The following is a 17,595-nucleotide window of genomic DNA, read 5'->3' on the forward strand; positions in this document are numbered from 1 at the left end:
AGAAACTGTACTTTCCATAGATGGAAATTTATCACTACATATTATGTGATAAATTGAATTTTTTAAATTCTAAATTGTTAAATTCTGTTAATTCTGTAATTTAAGTTAATTCGTGATCTCGACTCTCGTGTTCGATTGAATTCATAATGATTGTTTTGATCCCTGGTGTGACAGGTAAATTTGTCACAACATCACTCAAGACAGATAGCTCAATTGGTCCGTTACACGTTTATATAGATCACTCAAGTGATGAGCGACATATTTACAGATCACTTGAGTGGCCCGCGACACGGTTTCGAACTAGTGAAGTGGCCCGCACTCTCCAAAAGGTTGGATACGCTTTCTATAAACTCTTTATAGAAAGACTCACTAAAGAACACAGTCTAGGAGGCAATAGCTTTTTCTAATAGCCAAACAATGGAAGTTCCCAAACTTTTTGTTCCATCGTCCCCTTCCCCTTCAGAAATGTTTTCTCTCATTGCCCCCTCCCCCCAAATGAAACCATAGGATCCTATGGTAGATTCGTAGCTTCTATTGCATCCTAGGACCATAACATTGCCCATTGGGGGGGGGGGGTGATATTGCTCACTTTGGGAAACACTGGGCTAGACCACTGCTATCCATAGTCGCAACTAAATAATTTTTTTGCTGGGGCAAAAATTCATCCCCCCCCAGTAGTTTTTACGCTATGCACGTTCATCTTGTTCTTACTTCTTTCCTCTTTTATCAGCAGATAAGTTTTCTTGTTTCTGGTGTGTTATACAAATTATAATAAACTTTTATCACCATGTGGTAGTAAGGAAATATATAATTCCCAATACAGGGTTTCCAGTGAGATGTGGGAAGTCAGGGAATCAAGAAATGGGAAGGTCGGAGGAAAGTCAGGAAAAATGTGAAATATTTGTCAAAAGTCAGGGAAAATCTGAAGGATAAATTCACATTCCAGTGGTTGGTCTTCATTTTTTTCCATTGAAGATTATTATTTTCAGATCCTCTGGGAGAGAAAAAGAAAACTCCCTTAGCAACAATCTTTATCTGCATTGCATGAGTAGAATGTCTTATCAGTTGAAGGGAGGGATTTTACACACACACACACACACACACACACACACACACACAGGGTCTTTGTAATTAAAGTTCCACTTTGATATAAAAGCCTATAAAAGGAAAACTACTGGACAAAATGTTATCAAACTTAATAATAGTTTATAGGAGGTCATGGATTCAATTGTCTGCAAAAAAAAAGTTCAAAAACTCACTACCAGCAGGGAATGGCTCTGTATGCAATATTGTTAAAGAAAACATAAAGACATCAGTTTAAAATGTTTTTAATCATTTCTAAAATGAAACTGCTTAGGCATAAACAGTTTTGTAGGGTTTTGGCAAAATTGAAAAATGTGATACACTGAAATGTTCATAACATTCCTCCTGATATGCTAAGCGCATATTGTTTGGAACGCAGTAATGTGATTTAACTTGTTTCAGAAAATTGTGGATGTCACGTTGAACTAGCTTTGTAACACGTTTTAGAAATGATTAAAAACATTTTAAACCGATGTCTTTTGTCTTATTTTGTTTAACAATGTTGCATACAGCGCCATTTTCTGCTGGTGATGGGTTTTTGATTTTTTTTTTTTTTTGCGGAAAATTGAATCCCATGACCTCCTGTAAACTATTAACAAGTTTGATAACATTTTGTCCATTAGTTTCCCTTTTATGGCCATTTCAAAGTGTAACTTTAACTATAAAGGCCCTGTATATGCTTGGAATCATCAAGGCCCCCCTACACATACTAAGTTATACCTGCATAATTACGCCTGCAGTTCGATGCATCCACACCATTCAGATGTACCTGTACGGGTCAAGTTTCAGGAACTGGTTCTAGATGTCTTGTTACTGGTCATTCTTGCAGTTATTATGTTGAAACAATGTTTTGAATCCAATGATCTCTGAAATTTTGAAGCAGAACTGGTATTGTGTATAAGGACATTATATACAATTCAATTTCAAAAGGCAGGGGGCGGGGGGTCTGTTTGTACCGTACTTTTCAATGGTATATTAACGAGAAGAGAAATGTTAAAATTTAAAGCATAGTTTGCCAAACTTTCTGTTCCATCTCACCCCTTCAGAAATTTTTTTCTCTCGTCGCCCCCAACTCAAGCAGACCATAGGATCCTATGTTATACTCATAGCTTCTATCGCCCCCCCCCCCCCACCGGACCACTCCTTCACCAACCAGAGGGGCGATATTGCCCACTTTGGGAAACTGATTTAGAGTGATCTTGGACATTTTCGGATTATATATGCCCATGACACTGTATACATTTTTGATCAGGGAAATTTTCAAATTATGGTCCGGGAAATATACAAATACAATGCCACAACAGGCAAAATGCCCAACGAGGTGGCTGAGAAAAAGATGCCCATAACAAATTTAGCAGATTTTGCTTGAAACCCTGCAGTACCACATGGTGATAACAACTATTGTTGTGTAATTCCAAAGTCACTACTCTAGTTCATTCTGAACTGAACAATTAATCTATTATAAACATTTTATAAAACATTTTTTGTTGCAGAGTCAAGTTGTTATTTCTAAGTGTTCGTATATATTGTGTACCGTACCATGTCTTTTTTTCAAATTAAAAAACACATTTAATCAATATCTGGAATTTAAATAATTAATGGAGTCAGATCTGGATTCCTTTATGTTACAAAACATTTTAGGAAAATAACTTCCATAGAGTAACATGGGTAGAGTAAACATTCAAATGTTATTTTATTATTATTCTCCAAGGACATTGCACATTCGTGGGGGACGATATATGAGGAGATAATTATGCATTTTAATATATCAAGCTTCATCTCCAATAAGCAAAATATGTGATAGAGTTGGAGTTTCAAAAGAGCAAGAACAGTTGAAATTTTAAAAAGTTTTATGTATTTCCTGATAGTCACCTAGTTTTTCAAATTTTTTTGTTGACCTTACCTATCAGTTATTAAACTGCAGAACTAAAATGGTTTTGGAATGTTGTTATAGACTACAATTTTTCTTATTATTTCTGTATATATTTTTCTTTTATGTAGCTTATCATGTCATATGGTTTTAATCAAGCAGTGAAACTTCATTCTCTGAAGATTTCTGCACCTCAAGGTAATTTTTAGTCTCCCAGAAAGTTTATAGGAACTATTTTTTTTTCAAATGCTTCTGCACTTTTTTTATATATATTTTCATTATTCCATCAAACATGTAAAATCCTGTGATGAATAGACCCTAATGAGAATATTATTAAACTCGTAGGAAGAAGTAATATTCTTTTAAAAATACAATTGATGCTCGTTATAATGACTCCCATCGCCCCCCCCCCCCCAGAAAATAGACATTATGTTGAAATTTCAATTCACATTTGGGTGGAATAAAAAATTGTAATTAATTTTGTTATAATGTGAGCAGCTGCAATGAAAATGCATTAGGTTGAAAAATAAAATTGCAATAAATAATTTCATACACACACTTACGCAAGACTGATCAAATTCTGGGTGCCAGGTTGCCATGGCGACTAGAAAATCTGTATTGGCGCCTAAAATTTTATATGCATTATTGCTAAACTGAAGTTGCCTCCTAGCTCAGTTAATAGCTCTTACGACGTTAGCCCCCAGATGGCAACATATAGTGAGAAACGATGTCACTCTCTACTGTTCATACGAAGTACGAAAGCCTGGATAACTAAGCAGAGATTGAGATGTACTTCGAAAAGAAAATTCACATTCCTCTGTGGAGAATTGAACCACCAATCTTTCACTGTCCGGGCCATTGAATATCTAACCATTGAATATCTCGATCTCCTCTTGGTTATCCAGGCTTTCGTACTTCATATGAACAGTGGAGAGTGACATTGTTTCTCTCTATATGTCGCCATCTGGGGGCCTAACGTCGTAAAAGCTATTAGCTGAGGTAGGAGGTTGTCCATGCACAGTCCCGTTCAGTGGTTAGAACAGTTGCCCGGACAGTGAGAGATTGGTGGTTCGATTCCCCCACAGAGGAATGTGAATTTTCTTTCCGAACTACATCTCGATCTCCGCTTGGTTATCCAGGCTTTCGTACTTTGTATGTGTCCACTTCTCTATCTTCTTAGCTTATCTCATCTCTAAAGAAAAGTGATTCATTATGAATGCCTATTATACGATATGTCTTGGCGTTGTGGTAAAAACTTTATTCTTTTCCCTCCTATATCTGGATTCCAAGAAACCCCGGACTTGAGAAATAGTGGGAGTCAGCTACACGGGTATTTATCAGACATTCTCTCATCGTGACAAGCAAAATCTAATAAATTCTCCAATATCATAGGTCAAATACAATTGAGGACAGAGTTTTTATTATTATTTTTTTTGTGTGTGCAAAAAAATGAGGTGGGCAGAGCTGAGCTTGGACATTGTATTGGATTGATTTCTCTTTGCAAGTCATTATATAGGATAAAAATAACATGGGATGAATAGGGAAACATTTCAGACTTATCATGCTAGTCGTTACAATGGGATAATTGCAGTAACACATGATTGTTATAAATACAAAGGCCACAACAGACAAAATGCCCAACGAGGTGGCTGAGAAAAAATGTCCATAAAAATATATGGATGTTGAATATATATATATATCTAAACTATACCAAAAATGTAGCAACCCAATAAGAGCAATAAAAAACAATAATTATGATAAAATATAAATATACTGCCCAAATATAACGAGCACTGACTGCGTGTGGAATTTCGCTATTCCAAATTATAGAAGTCACAATTTCAAATACATCTGTGTGAAATTGAAAAGCTATGCAGTTTTAAATGAAGAGTTGACTGAAACATTCAATCTATGAAATTGCAAGATAAGTGTGTAAGAGTGGAATAACATTATCATTAAACTGTTCTCTTAGTGTGATTTACAATTCTTTAATTAAAAATGAATTTCACCATCTGAAACCTCGTTCAAGAAGACCACGTGTAATGATTTTTCATTTATGGTAGGCAATTGCAAAGAATGGTTTTATCTAAATATATATCTGCCATAAGGTAGGGTGTACCCTAAATCAATACAACAAGTGATACAGTCTCAGGGTTCGCACATCCTTACAAACTCCTTAAATACTCCTAACTTTTCATTTCCTTCTGGAAGGGCCCTTATAACTCCTTACTTTTTGCAGCCACGCCTGAAAAAGTCTTTTTTTTTCTCTCTCTCTGAAGGGATGATCTTTCTTAGAATAGGCATTCCCCATGGTGATGAATAGCAAGCGTTGCCTAGAAAAATAAGAGGAAGCTTCCCCCGAATATAAGGAGGAAGAAAAGAGAAAAAAAAACGCTCTCTCCCTTTATAATAGGAAATGTGAAAGCAGGGGATGGTATTGGAACATCCAATGGTTGTGCATACCTGCCAACCGGTACGATTTTGTCGTATTTAGTAAATTAATACGATTATACGCTTTTGCTTCTAAAAATACGATTTTTTACCGAATCGCTAGTTTTGACGTGTTTTCCTGAATATGTCGCAAATTGGTCAGCGTTGGAAATCGATGGTCCGTAGAACGACATCACTCCGCTGAACCAGTAGCCGAAAATTCCCCCATGCCCAGTGGTGAGAAAGTTTTTACTAAATGCGGCGAAACGATGTCTCGAACCTCCTATATTACGCAGTATATTGCGTGCAGACCTCGCAGCTTTCCTATTTTTCCTATTTTCCTAATTTCGCCGCAATAGTCTTTTTTTTACTGCAATTCTCTCCTACTATTCCTATTTTATCCCTCCTTCCCATTTGCTTACAGCCAATATCTCACTACGAAAATTCCGAGAAACCGCGAAATGTCATTGCTTTCCGCAGTTTTTTTTGACGTGTTTTATTCACATTACAACTCGCTGCTGAAAAGAAATGAGTTACATAATGACGTTACGCATTTGCGTTTTCCAAGCGTGGCGCATCGGCTCAGGACGGCTATATAGTATATGACCCTGACGTCATATACTCTATCGGCTGCATGCTCCGGTTTAAAGGGAAGATCGCTGAAACACGCGGCACACGACGCTTAACTCCTCCAGAAGCAGTCTGCCAATCACGCCTGACGTAAAGCGCTGTCGTGAGCCGTATTGCGCTCTGTAGGAAAACAGTCGTACTGCTTTTCATATTGATGAATAGACGGCGTGTCGCGCTGGGTGATTCACGTTGCGCGCGGCATAGAAAACCGGCTTTTAAAAGTGACAGCCCGAGCCACGTCTGGTTTTACAGGGGGGGGGGGACGAGCCGATCAGCCGCTATTACTGAACCCACTTTTTTTAGCTTCAGAAAATAACTTTCGGGTATCTTTATGTTAGGGGTCATTCAAGTATTACGTCAACATGGATGGGGGATTTTCGATTTGCTGACTTGCTGACGTGGAGGGGGGGGGGGGGTTGGATGATTCTTACGTCATCAACCACCCTTTATAAAAAATATGAAATATTCTTAATGGCGTCTTACTCGGTGCGCGAAAAACGAGTAAAACTTTTCGCTAGTTTGTGGGCACCTGAACTAACATTCTCCCTATTGAGTCCCCTACAGAGCCACTCTAGTGATCTTCAAATACTTAGCGGATCCAAATGCTCTGGAGCTGTGCCGCGCGTCATATAAGTGATCCGTGATTATGCCGCAGATCACTTAAGTAATCTGGGAATGTGCCGCGGATAACTTGAGTGATGTAGAACCGCACTGGTGGCAGGACCAATGCTCTAAAACTTTGTCACATGTCACTCAAGGGATCACTTAATGTGCCACAGATCGCTTAAATGGTCTGGAATTGTGCCACGAGTCACTTAAGCGATCTGTAAATGTGTCACTTGGTTCATTGTTACAAAAATAGATTTAGGGACAGGCCACATTTGGTCCACACAGGCGGAATGTTTACCACGGGTCAAGGGCTTAGAGAGGTAGGGTCGCAATGAATTTTTTGAGCAATTTTGGGTTCTTAGCCTTCAAATACAAAAATATTTTGTGGATTAAAAAAATAAATTTTTGATCATCTGGGGGGAAGCCCCCAATTCAGATTCAGATTCCACCAATAAGCGTTAGGAGGAAGGGGGCAGAGCGCTGACAGGGGGAGGGTGAGAGTTTTGCTGACTTTTTCTGACAAGAGGGGAAGAGTCAAAAATTGTTGAAAATTTGCTGTCGTAATACTTGAACAGCCCCTTATTTAAAGCATACATGTACTCAACACATGGCCTAAATGTGGCCTGTCTCAAGTGGCTCGTGGCAAATTCTTACTTCAATTGAGCGGCCCGCGGCACATTCCCAGATTGTTTGAGAGTGATTTCCGGGGGTGGGGGGGAGGCTTTCTTTCAAACCAAGCACAACTAGGGTCTATTACCATCTATGGGCAATTTACTATCAAGGAAGTTGTGCTGGAAGTGTGTGTGTGCCTAGAGTTGCTGCAAATATAAATAATTTTGTAAGTAAAATCTTTGTTAGTTGTGGTTTTTATTTTGAATAATTGGAGGGGGAATGAATATCACTTTTAGAATTTTTATAATTTATGTGATGCTGTTATGAGTTATATTTTTGACTAATACTTGAAGGTTTTAGAACACTTTGGTGACGACAGAAAGCATGTATGTGGATTGATTATTTTATGAATTCTTATGATGCTGGGTAACAAATCAAAACTTGTAATTTTTGAACCACTTCTACATCTATATTTTTGAGAAGAGGGAAAGTTTGTTTGCAAATTAAAAATAAATTTGCATATGTGCCCCGCCCCTTTTTTGCCGTAAAACTTGTAAGTTATGAAGTTTGCCATGACTCCTTAAAAACCGCTTGAAACTCCTTAAAAAGTCCTTAAAAACTCCTTACTTTTCATTTTGAAAATTTTGTATGAACCCTGAGTCTGCGACATGAATGAAATCAACACTGATTGGTTAAAAAACATGAAACTGGTAATGCTTTCATGTTTTTAACTGATCCGGGTCTGTTTTGTTTGCAAGGTAGATCATATCGCTTGTCGTATCGGTCCATATATATACCCTGCCTAACTGCGGTATCAAATATGAGCATTTCAAAGAAAAATGTTCACAAGCATATTGAAGCTGATTGTACAGAAAATATTTGTGTATCACAGCTCATGAAGCATCATCAAGAGTAAATGTTACAGTAGGCTCTGCACATGTCTCATTGTTGTATATACTGTTCAGTGATGAAAAAATATATAGAATCTCTTGGAGGTTCTGAAATATCCAAAGTATCGGCATGATTTGCAAAAGAAAAGCTGTTCTTCAGTTGTCAAGAGAATGATGAATCAGGGATGGTATAGGTGACCTTTCTTTAGATATGGTGTTCAATCTTCATTATCGGAAACAATATTCTACAGTAAATGACTTTAAGGTGGCAATAGAACATTTGTGGTTTTTATTAGAACTGGAATTGCTTCAAAAGCTTTGTCCATGGAGAACAGAGCAATGAAAAGTCCATATGGTTTGGAGATGTGTGTTCTCAAATAACTTTAGCATAAATTGTTTATCCTATATATGTATATATATTTTTTTGGAACAGGCTTTATTTTCTCTTATGTTTCGTATAACTGTGTAACTTGCTTAATTATTTTGTTGTTCTTGTTTTTTTTTTCTTGTTGGATGATGGTGACTATATTGGGTAACTCACTAGCTTTGAAAAGTTTACTAAAAGCACAGAAAGTCTTAGTCAGCTAACCACCACTATATAGTCATGAGTGTGAAACTTAGATTTTCGTGGTGTGAAACTGTCAGAACCAGCAACAATCCATCTCATTGGCAGTTTGTCTGTTGTGGCATTTGTATTGGTGAAAACTACATGACCAGTTAGATGGCAAAACTGCATATGTTTTAGCTAGTTTTTTTCAGATTCAGATTTTTTTCTCATGATCCATAGAATGTGGGTTATACAAACATGGTACCAGTCATCTTGTGTACTATAAATTAGTAAAACTGCTTTCCTAGGTTACAAGATTGTGTAATAATATTAAACGGCAGGAAGAAGGGAAAAAAGTTGTTCAGATGGGGGAAAACACTCTTGGAAAGAAATCCTCAACAGAATTTTTAGACATTCTTTTCCGAAATTCTGTATATTTGAAGTACTATAGTGCATCAGTGAGTAGTTTATTCAATTATTTTCATTTCGTAAATTTATATAGGTGTTGAAAGGGGTATTTTGAATAAAAATGAGAGATTAAAATATACAAAACTTGACTTGTGTACTGGTGATGTAAATAATTTTGCTTGTATAATATTTCGCAGCTGTCTTTGCTTGCAGTCTCAAAATTTTCTTTGGAAATAATATTATTTCATTATATCAATCTTTTCCTTTGTGTAATATTATATGACGAAAATTTTCATTACTTTTTTCTTTTAAAATATCAATAATTTTTTTCAGAGAACGGTCCAAAAACCTTGAAGCTTTTCATCAATCTGCCACGAACATTGGATTTTGATCAAGCAGATCGTGTAGAACCTGTTCAAGAGATTGTGTAGGTAATCTCTCTGTAGGCCCGTTCAAAATATTTGTATTTCAAGTTGCTTTACTTGATGTGTTGTTACAGTACCCACAGAAATACCCAGTATTCTTGAGGAAAGTGATAAATGCCCAGAGTATTACAGTTTAGTGTTTACAGCATATATGAAAATATGTCACGGTTCAAGCCAATGAAATAAAGATCAACTGAAGTGAGAACTGGGGTTTTACTGATTATAGCAGGGGTTGGATACTAAATTTTTAATTGGAGAGGTACTTAATGACTTTCTTGTTTAGCAAAGTTTTCAACTTTGATGTATGATGCAAGCCCCTGTAATTTTTTCTTCCTTTTTTGCAGTGGAACCCTGTTATAGCAAACCTGGCTTATAATGATTCTCTGGATCAGGGTTTAAGCTGGATAAAAAATTCCTTTTGCAAAAAAGCGAAAATGGGGGGGGGGGAAAGCTTTAGCAAAATGCTACAATGCTAATGTAATGATTGATGGTTGGATGTCTACTCGTTTTGTACCTCCTGTACGCATTTTTGCGAAAGTGGCTACTACTTCTTTCGCATTCTACGATTTTCTTTCGTATTTTCCGAAAAATGTGACCGTAGCTTAAACCCTGCTCTGGATATAAGGAAAAGTTTTTCATTCCCCTGGCACGAGATGATAAAATGATATTGGGAAAATATAAGCAAACCAAATTTTTAGCTCCTTAATATTAATTTAATGATTATTTTATTAAATTTTAAATCCTTGAAATTTACATGCATTTCAAAAGTGATTTTATTTAAATGGGTTGTTCAGAAATAATTTTTTCATAATTAAAAAACCACCAAGAGTTCTCGGAAAAACCTTTTTATTTAATATATATAACGTACCTTACATTACTATCTACATGGTCATCACGTAAATTCTAATACTTTTCATATCTCTTGCAATAAGTTTCCAATACTAGCATCATGTTTCTCTGCCGCCAGTTCTTTGTTATACTTATTTTATTAAATATAATCTGCTGATCATCCTTTATGAATTTGTCAGTCAAACATAGCAGATAGGCTTCCTGTTTACTTATCATTATGGATGTTCTTACCTTTTGATTTTAATACCATTGTCAAACAGGTCATTCATTCCTTGCATTGTCACCATCATTACAGATTTGCCATATTTAAATAAAATTCGCAATGAATGATTGCTTTGTCAATAAAATAAGTGGTCAAAGAATGGTGGTAAAGGAACACCAGGCTGGGGGGTTTTAGAAATTCATTACACAATATTACTGAAGTTACATGATTATATAGAAAAGTAGTGTATGTTGTTGTGTTAAATGAAAAAATTCAAAAATTCTTGCTAGTGGTTTGATAATGAAATCGGTATTAACCAGGTTTTAAGCTGCGGTTGCATTTTTTGCAAAATACGGAAGAAAATCTTAGAATGCGAAAGAAATAGTAGCCACTTTCGAAAAAATTCGTACAGGAGATAGGAAACAAGTAGACATCCTACCATCAATCATTAGCATTGTAGCATTTTTCTAAAGCTTTTCCCCCATTTTTCGCTTTTTTCCTAAAGTGAGTTTTTTATCTAACATATATATATGATATTAACTTTCCAAACAATCCTGGTATACAGTAAAACCTTGTTAGTGAGTCACCCGGATAACATGTCACTATGCTTACTAGGTTACTTTTTTGCAATCCAAGTGTCCGCTATGATGCTTGTATGATATTGAACTCCCGATAATGCGTCTCCACATTCTACTTAACCCTTTGTTGCTCAATGTTCCACTGCATAGAACACCCAACTTGACTAGCTTCTCAAACCGTTAAATTCAATTATAAATGGATAAAAAGAGGTTTTCAATTTGCTTTGAACTTTCCTTTTCAATCATAGAAGACACCACCAAACAAAGCAATCCATGATCTTCAGCTGTGACGCATTATTTAAAATCTTCATGTTTACAAGAAATTTTGTATATATTTTTTTGTGATTACAAAATTGTACCTGCCTACTCCTTTAGGCCTAAGTAAACAGCCTACAACTTTTTTTTTTGTTGAAATTCCAACTTTAAAGAGTAGTGTGCCGTAAAGGGTTAAGGGGTAATTTTTGTGAAAGTGACTACAAAATAATTTTCAGAAAATCTTCATACAATGTACATAAAAGCTCTGACCTCTGCCTAGCTGGAAGTACCACCTACCTATTTACACCAAATGTTTGCGAGATCCGCCTATGTGGATGCACTTGAGTTAGCAGGTGGGCCCATGCGTTGATAGAGCCCTGTGACAGATGCCCAATTTTTGTGTTCATGGGCCCCCCCCCCCCCCTCCAGACGTGCCAACTCTTCAGATTTTTTAAAAATTTCTCCAGATTTGGCAGAAAATTAGATTTGGAAAGGAATTTTTTTATTACTTTTAGATCAAACATTTATTTATTTTTTTTTTAATTTTCCGTGAGCTTCCACAATGTTGTGACATCGATGACTATGGTTGCCATTGGTTAAAACACCTATAGAAGGCAGCTGTAGTTCACTGAATCTACCCACTAGGTTGACGTCACACACTTCCGTCTAGCAGCCATTAAAAAAGTCTATGACCACATTTAATTAAACTGGCAATTACATGACTTTGTTTACTTGACGTTTATCAGAAACCATTTATCAGGGAATGGTCTTGGTTGCTGAAATCCCCGTATATTTATTGTATTTTATTAACAACCATGCAGCAAACACAATAACAGGGCGAGATTGATTGTATACCACATGATATGTGATACCACCAGAGTTTTTTTTGTCAGCAGCAACTTTATATTTTGAAGTTTTTCGATTGTTTTCTCTGATAAAATGTCTTCAAAGGAAAATATACAACACTGTGCTTTTGAGAGTTTGTATACCCAAAATTATCCATCACTAATAGCATCCATGATTATATTTTGCTCAGGGGCTACACAGGACCTGCCTAGGATGGGGGAAGCACTTTTTTTAATTCGTAAAAAAATCAATTTTTTTTATCAAGTAAATGAGCTCAGGAAGGGAGAACCCCTCGGGAGAATCTCAAGATTTCTGGATTCCAAAAGTTGGCACGTCTGCCCCTCTACTATACTTTAATTCCTAGTCACAGATAATTTTGAATTTTGTATTCCTGTGATAAAATAAAATATTAATTTTTTAATTTTTGTTTCATTTATACGAGAGACTCATGCATGTGGAACATGGCCTCCACATCCTGCAGCAAGGCACTAGGGCTGGGATCTTTGGCGAACCCTTCAGGCCAGATTTTCATGGCCTCTTCTATAGTGGTCCGGACTAGAGCCCTGTCAGCCCCACCTTTAGGGAGGGGCCATGACCTGAAACCTCCAGACAGGTGTACAGAGGTGAGCTCATACATTGAGCTAACCTACCAAGTATGGTCAGTTCGATCATAAAATGAGATTTCACAGTTTAGATTTAAATTCTCGCTTTCTCATAATTTTGAAGTTTCTATCACTTTTGTTTTGTTTTTTTATGGTGAAATGACATTCATGTGAAAGTCATGAAAATGACATTGTTGCATCATTTTCATCGCTTATTGACAATGTTTTGGTAAATTTTGCAGCCTATAAAAATGATATTGAAGTCAAAGCCTGAACTTGGGTAGTAGTTATAATTGTAATTTTTTTAATTAATATATGTATAATTACTAGTCTATTAAATTCAATTTTTATGTCTCAATAAATTTTTAGTCTTATTATTTAATACTGCAGTATTTTTTTTCATATAACTATGAAAAAAATCTTGCAGTCAAAATAACCCTATCTTAGACTTTTGTAAAATTTCACGAGATAGAAGGAAAAATTAAAATAAATTGATAAAATTTATTTGAATCAATAAATTTCTAGTTTCATTAACAAACAGCTTTGGGGGCCATTCAAGTATTACGTAAGGAAATTTTTAGTCATTTTTGACCACCACCAGCCCCCCCCCCCGCATTGTCAGCAAATTTTCGTCATCAGCTCTGCCCCTCTCAATCCGAATGCATATTGGTGGGATCAGAGACATACGGTGGGGCGAAATAGAAATTTCTTCTCAATGGTGCCCCCCTCCCCCACGATCAAAAATTTATTTTTTTAATTCAAAAAATATTTTTTTAAATTGAAATTTCGGAAGAAAATACCTTTATATGTTATTATAATCGATTTCTGTTAATTTCAATGTTATTTGAAGGCTATGAACTCAAAATTTACCTTTAATAAATTCATTGCAACCCACCCTCTAGGCCATATAATGATAAATCGCATACAGGCCCTTGGCCCGCAGACCAAATATGGCTCTGGGGGTTATCTGATGTGCGGCCTGCCCTTCACATTTTCAGATCACTTGGATCCGCGAAACATTTAGAGATCACTTAAGTGGCTCTGTAGGGCAGTTATCAATAGGGGGAATGTTACTTCCTAATTACCCAATTTTGTAATAATGAACTAAGCGGCACATTTACAGATCGCTTAAGTGTCCTGTGGTACAATTCCAGAACATTTAAGCAGCCCATGGCACATTTTCAGATCACTTAAATGACCCGGGACACAGTTCCAGAACACTTAAGCAATACATGACACATTTAGACATCCCTTGAGTGACATGTGACGTAGTTTTAGAGCACTTAAGTGACCCCCCCCCCCCAGTGTGGTTCTACGTCACTCAAGTTACCCGCGGCACATTCTCATATTATTTAAGTGATCCTCCATGGAATATAATTATGGATCACTTGAGTGATACGTGGCACAGTTCCAGAGCACTTAAGTGGCCCGGACACGTTTCCATATCACTTGTAACTGCGAAACATTTAGAGATCACTAAAGTGGTTCTGTAGGGCACTTATCAATAGGGGAGGGGGAATGTTACTTCAAGTGCCCACAAACTATCGAAAGGTTTTTCTCGTTTTTTAGCGCACAGAGTAAGATGCCATTAAAAATATTTCATATTTTCATAAAGGGTGGTTGATGACATAAGGATTATCCAAACACCCCCCCCCCCCCATCATCAAAAGTCAGCAAATCAGAAACCGCCTCCACCATCGATGATGACTTAATACTTGAATGGCCCCTTTTTCATTTGCATGAATTCATCAATGGAGAGGGAGAGTAGCGAGACCATAGCGTATTCCATTTATCGGGCCACTCCACTTATGGGGTCATATTTTTGCTCTCTTAAGAGTGACCCCTTAATGAGGTTTGACTGTAATTAATTTTATGGAATTCTAACATTTCACTTGAAGATACCCTCGGTTGTGTTGTGAATTTTATTTATTCAATATTGCTTGGCCGAGGGGCATATACAAAGGTATGCGGTGGTGAAATTTAGCAGAGGAGACAGTTGATGTTACAAAAGCAATCAGAAACTGTTGTACAATTAATAATGTTTGATGGAGGTTATTCCAATTGGTTATTGTTCGAGGAAAGAAACTAAATTTGAAACAATCTGTGAATGCAAAGATGGGTTTAAATTTTTGGGAATGGTTTAATTCTATTGGAAAAGTGTGAAGCTATATATATATATATATAGAGAGAGAGTTATAATATTGGAAGTGCCAATATGAAAAAGGCTGTGAAGGATTTGGAAAAGGAAGGTTGATCGAGAGATATATCTATGGGTGGAAAGTGGTTGGATATTGAGTTAGCGCTTGAGTTCAGTAACAGAGGCGGAGGATGACCAGCAGTTTAAAATTAAGCAGGCTGATTTATTTTGAATAGATTCTAATTTCTCTATATTGGAGAGAGTATGGGATTCCAGATTTCACAGGCATATGAGAGTACAGGGAAGATAAAGGTTTAGAAGCAGAGATGTCTGAGGTGACGGGTGGAGTTTTTAAGCACCTGAGTGACACAGTGGTAAGATGCTCGTCCCCACTATGAAGATTACCGTCTAGGTCCATGAGTTCAAATCCAGCAAAAACAACATCAGAGAAAATTCTTTACCTATTGAGCCTGGAGCGACCACAGATTAGATGGTCAATTCATTTCCTACCCACTCCACTAGTTGGAAATTACCGTATGGCGATATGACTGGAGTTGGTGTGGGGTTAAGTGGGTGGAGTTTTTAAGCTTTCGACGAAGGAAAAAAAGTTTTTGGAAACACTTATGAAAGACATAATCGACATGAAGGTTCCAACAGAGGTCGGCAGAAATAATTACACCCAGCTAAGAAACCGCAGTGATTATGGAGTTCTTGACTCTTCTTACTCTATCAATAAGTCTTTAGCGAGTAAGTTTCATAAAAACTGTTTTTGAAGAGTTTAGGGGTAGTTGCCAAGACGAGCACTATTCTGATACAATGTTGAGGTTATTTTTCGAGAGATGCTTGGTCGGATTCGTTGTGCACTGTTTTGTAGATGATGCAATCGTCTGCAAAGGGTCTGATATGGAAATTGATGGAATTAGGAAGATCGTTTACATAAATCAAAAATAAAGGCAAGAGGACTTAACCTGGAAAAATGGGGAGTTCCAGGCCCTTGAAGGAGACAAACTGGGTGCTGTTGGTGAGGAAGGCTTCCACCCCATTTAAGCAGTTGAACACATAGGCAAAGATTTTGGAGTTTGAGTAGAAGTTTATTATAGGGCACCCTGTCAAAAGCTTTAGAAAAATCCAAGAACATTATGAGTTTGGACGTTTTTGTTGATATTGCTTGATAAATCATGTATGAAAAGAGCTACTTGGGTAGTTACTGATAAAGATGATCAAAAGTTGTGTTGATTAGGGAAAAGGAAGTTCATTGAATCAAGGTGTGAGCAGATTTCCTTGGCAACTATGTGCTCAAAAACCTGTAGAGGTGATAGTGACTGGTATGAAATTAAGGAGACATGAAAGAGAATCTGATTTATGAATTGGGATTGTCTTATTAATTTCCCAGTCATAGGGCAAGTTAGACGTGTTCAATGAGACGTTGAAGATAATTGAAAATTTCATCAGCTCAAAATTTAAGAATTATGATTTGGGATCGCATGGAGGCCATTGGAGTGGGGTTTTAATTTTTTTGAAAAATTCAGAAGGTATACTTTAGCGAAGAAGACAGGGCTAGAGTTGAATAATGAATCTGAAAGGGAGTGATGAGAGGAAGTGAGGGGTCAGAGGGAAAAGCTTGATTAAATTCTGTGGAAATATCAGAGTGAGAAGTTAGGTCAATGTTATCAATTTTAAGGGAAGAATGGACAGCTTATTTAGGGTGAAGAAAATTCCAAAATTTTGAGGGGTTAGTTTTAAAGTAGTGTGGTAAGGAGTTAATTAGATAATTTGTTTTTTGGTGAGAGATGAGATCTTTAAAGTTACTTGTAGGGACTGAAATTTTATTTCTGAGAGAAAGGGAATTATTGAATTTGAGTTTGGAGACATTTCAGTGAATTTTCCTTTTTAAATGGATAATATCACGGTTGATCCGGGGGTTAAAGACACATTTTGAAGAGGTATTTTTGATGGAACAGAGGCTTTGCATTTTTCGATAACAGCTTTGAATTATTTGAGTTTAAAGGAAGGAACAGTGTGATAGAAGGAAAAATTTACAAAAAGAATTTTTTGGTTGGAAATGTCATGAAAAACTGAGAAATTGGAAACCAAGATTTTATTTGAAACACCAATTAGGTCTAATGTAGAGCTAGAGTGATTTGAGATTCTTGTTGGTTCTAGGATAGTTTGAACAAGATTAAACTTGAGGGAATGAAAAATAACACTATTAATATAGTGGTTACTCAAGAGAGACTCAATTTAGTGCCAGTCAATTCCGGGTAGGTTCCAATCACCGGCTTTGATTAAGAGGTGTGAATTATAAAATCTATCTAAAACTGATTCCAATTCAATGAAACGGTAAAGGCCTGAGGCAGGGGGTAAGTAAAGAGAAAATATTGCAATAAGAGTGCTATTCGGGCAATGCCACTTGACACCAGCGATTTCAAGATTGGAGTCCAACAAAATTTCAAGAAGAAGGATGAAGCTATTAAAGACAAGGGAAATGCTCCTCCACGGGTATTTCTATCTTTATAAAATGCTAGTTATATAGGTGGTAAGAATTCGGAATTGCTGATATCTCTATATAACCAAGTTTCAGTGACAGCAAGAAAATTGGGATTATGAGCTAACAGTATGGAT

The 17,595-nt window shown here is 36.6% G+C and overlaps 1 protein-coding gene across 1 annotated transcript in view; it reads left to right on the plus strand.

The window, feature by feature from the left end:
• The window catches only part of LOC149065451 (thioredoxin-like protein 1), a 64,126-nt gene that overhangs the window by 31,383 nt on the left and 15,148 nt on the right, over positions 1-17,595 (plus strand). The window contains exons 4-5 of the mRNA XM_089253842.1: positions 3,085-3,151; positions 9,413-9,506. Of these exons, the coding sequence (XP_089109968.1) occupies positions 3,085-3,151; positions 9,413-9,506 (161 nt within the window). The remainder of the gene's footprint in view (positions 1-3,084; positions 3,152-9,412; positions 9,507-17,595) is intronic.

This window comes from Pholcus phalangioides, unplaced genomic scaffold (genome assembly GCF_987345545.1).
Source record: "Pholcus phalangioides strain wild (caught in Gottingen) unplaced genomic scaffold, Ppha-v1.0 ptg000039l_1, whole genome shotgun sequence".
Lineage (NCBI taxonomy): Eukaryota > Metazoa > Arthropoda > Arachnida > Araneae > Pholcidae > Pholcus > Pholcus phalangioides.